Here is a 2,173-nt window from a genome sequence, read left to right on the forward strand (position 1 = left end):
TTTCCGAGAGCGAAGGTAAGCGCGGGTCCGTCCTCGCCTGCTGACGGAGGCATGTCTTAGATGCCGGGCAGGACGGCGGGCTCGACGGTGATGTGGAGAGGCGCAGAGGACGTGCGAGCCGATAGCTGCAGAGCACGCTGGCGTCGGCAGACAGGTACCTGCTCTGCGTTGGGAGTTTGCCCGTGCGATGCGATGCCTCCGAGCAGCCGAGGCCCCTGTGACTCATTGCGCTTTCCTTCTTCTCTCGTAGCCTTTTGCATCGAAGATGGCGGGTGGCGTGGACGGCCCCATAGGGATCCCGTTCCCCGATCACAGCAGCGACATCCTCAGCAGTCTGAATGAGCAAAGAAACAACGGGCTGTTGTGCGACGTGGTCATCTTGGTGGAAGGCCAGGAGTTCCCCACCCACCGCTCCGTCCTGGCAGCGTGCAGCCAGTACTTCAAGAAGCTCTTCACCTCAGGGTTAGTGGTGGACCAGCAAAACGTGTATGAGATAGACTTTGTGAGTGCGGATGCCTTGTCGGCTCTGCTGGAGTTCGCTTACACCGCGACCCTTACTGTCAGCACTTCAAACGTCAATGACATCCTCAATGCCGCCACACTGCTGGAGATCCCGGCGGTAAGGGATGTTTGCACGGATCTCCTGGACAGGAAGATTCTGGCCAAAAATGACCAGATGGATACAGTAGATCAAATTGATCAAAGGAACCATCTCAGAGCAAAAGAGTACCTGGAGTTCTTCCAGAGCAACCCCGTCAATGGCCACCAAGGCAGCTTTCCGTGGACCAACCCAGAGTTGAGAGACCTTCAGAGACTGAACTTCCGAGGCCAAGAGGAGGAGGAGGAGCCGGACTGCAATGGCATGGACTTCTACTCGCAAGCCCCCTTAAACGAAAGACCAAAGGCGAATGACTGTGATCCTGACAGCAACACAAACGCGTGGCTGGACAGAGAGGAGGAGGAGGCGGCGGCGGCTCCTGGCTCCCTGTTTTCACCTTCTCAGAACAGACATTACAGCGGCCGTGGCCTGCCCACACCAGAAGAAGAGGAGGGGACCCCGGGGGGGCCTCTGGACCAGCAGGAAGCCGGTGACTCCCCCAGCTTCGTTCCTGCTGGAGCGGAGACGGAGGATGATGCGAGGGAGGTGGATCGCTTGGCTGCTAGTGCCCTGCTGCAGCAAATAATCAGTTCCGAGGGGAGACAGCAGCTCGGGGAGGATGACCGAAAGGATGACGATGGGGTCGTGGATTATTACTTGAAATATTTCAGCAGTTCGAACGAGGGCGACGTCTATCCGTCCTGGTCCCAGAAGGTGGAGAAGAAGATCAGGGCAAAAGCATTCCAAAAGTGCCCCATCTGCGCGAAGGTGATCCAGGGGGCTGGCAAGCTGCCGCGCCACATCCGCACCCACACCGGGGAGAAGCCCTACGAGTGCGACATCTGCAAAGTCCGATTCACCAGGTAAGGAGCGGGCGGATGCTGGAGGAGAGGGGACTGTCGCACAAAACCGGCTCTTGGCCTTCCCTGGGGGCTGTCACAGGGCTGCTCTTGTGCAATTTTATCTTGCCTCCTCAACTAATTTCCATCTTAACAGGCGAGTTGGATATGAAGGCCAGGGTTTTCCAGAGAGATGAGCAATTTGGGTGTCTGGCTCTTGAAATATCTCAAGGGGCATGTCTTGATAGCCAGTGCAGCACCATCCCGGTGTCCTGAATTGCTGAGCTCTGCTCTCCCTGGCCAGACCCGGGCTTCTGTGGAGGCCAAATAACGTGGTTGATGAAACAGAGCTGCAGCCCTTGGTATTTCCATCGTGGCCGAGGCGCCTGGGGTTGAGGCGAGAGTTGGAGAGTCATTTAGAAATGGCTCTGTGGGGTGACTGAAGTGCTGGTGGCTGGCAGTTGGGTTGGGAAGAGGTTGGACCTCGCAGTGCTCATGACGGACTGAGCGATGGCCGCCCCGAACAACACACAAACCCCAGTGCCTTGGTTCAGCTCCCCGGGGGCGTTCGCCTCAGCCCTGTTTCTAATCAGGGTTCCTCCGTTCCTTCCCCCTGCCACGGGAACGCTGAAGAAAGGGGATATTGTTTGGATTCCTCCGGTTCACTCGAGTCCACGCGTCGCAGCGCCGCCTCCTCTCTCTGCTTTCTGCGGCTGTGATGGCTGAGCTGGGGCGG

At 57.9% G+C, this 2,173-nt stretch overlaps 1 protein-coding gene across 1 annotated transcript; it reads left to right on the forward strand.

Moving 5' to 3' along the window:
- Positions 1 to 260: 260 nt before the first annotated feature.
- On the forward strand, positions 261 to 1,465 carry ZBTB7A (zinc finger and BTB domain containing 7A). The gene has a single exon (XM_009708592.1). The coding sequence runs from the start codon at positions 266 to 268 to the stop codon at positions 1,463 to 1,465; it is 1,200 nt and encodes a 399-aa protein (XP_009706894.1). The 5' UTR covers positions 261 to 265.
- Positions 1,466 to 2,173: the final 708 nt, after the last annotated feature.

This window comes from Cariama cristata, unplaced genomic scaffold (genome assembly GCF_000690535.1).
Source record: "Cariama cristata isolate BGI_N322 unplaced genomic scaffold, ASM69053v1 scaffold36739, whole genome shotgun sequence".
Lineage (NCBI taxonomy): Eukaryota > Metazoa > Chordata > Aves > Cariamiformes > Cariamidae > Cariama > Cariama cristata.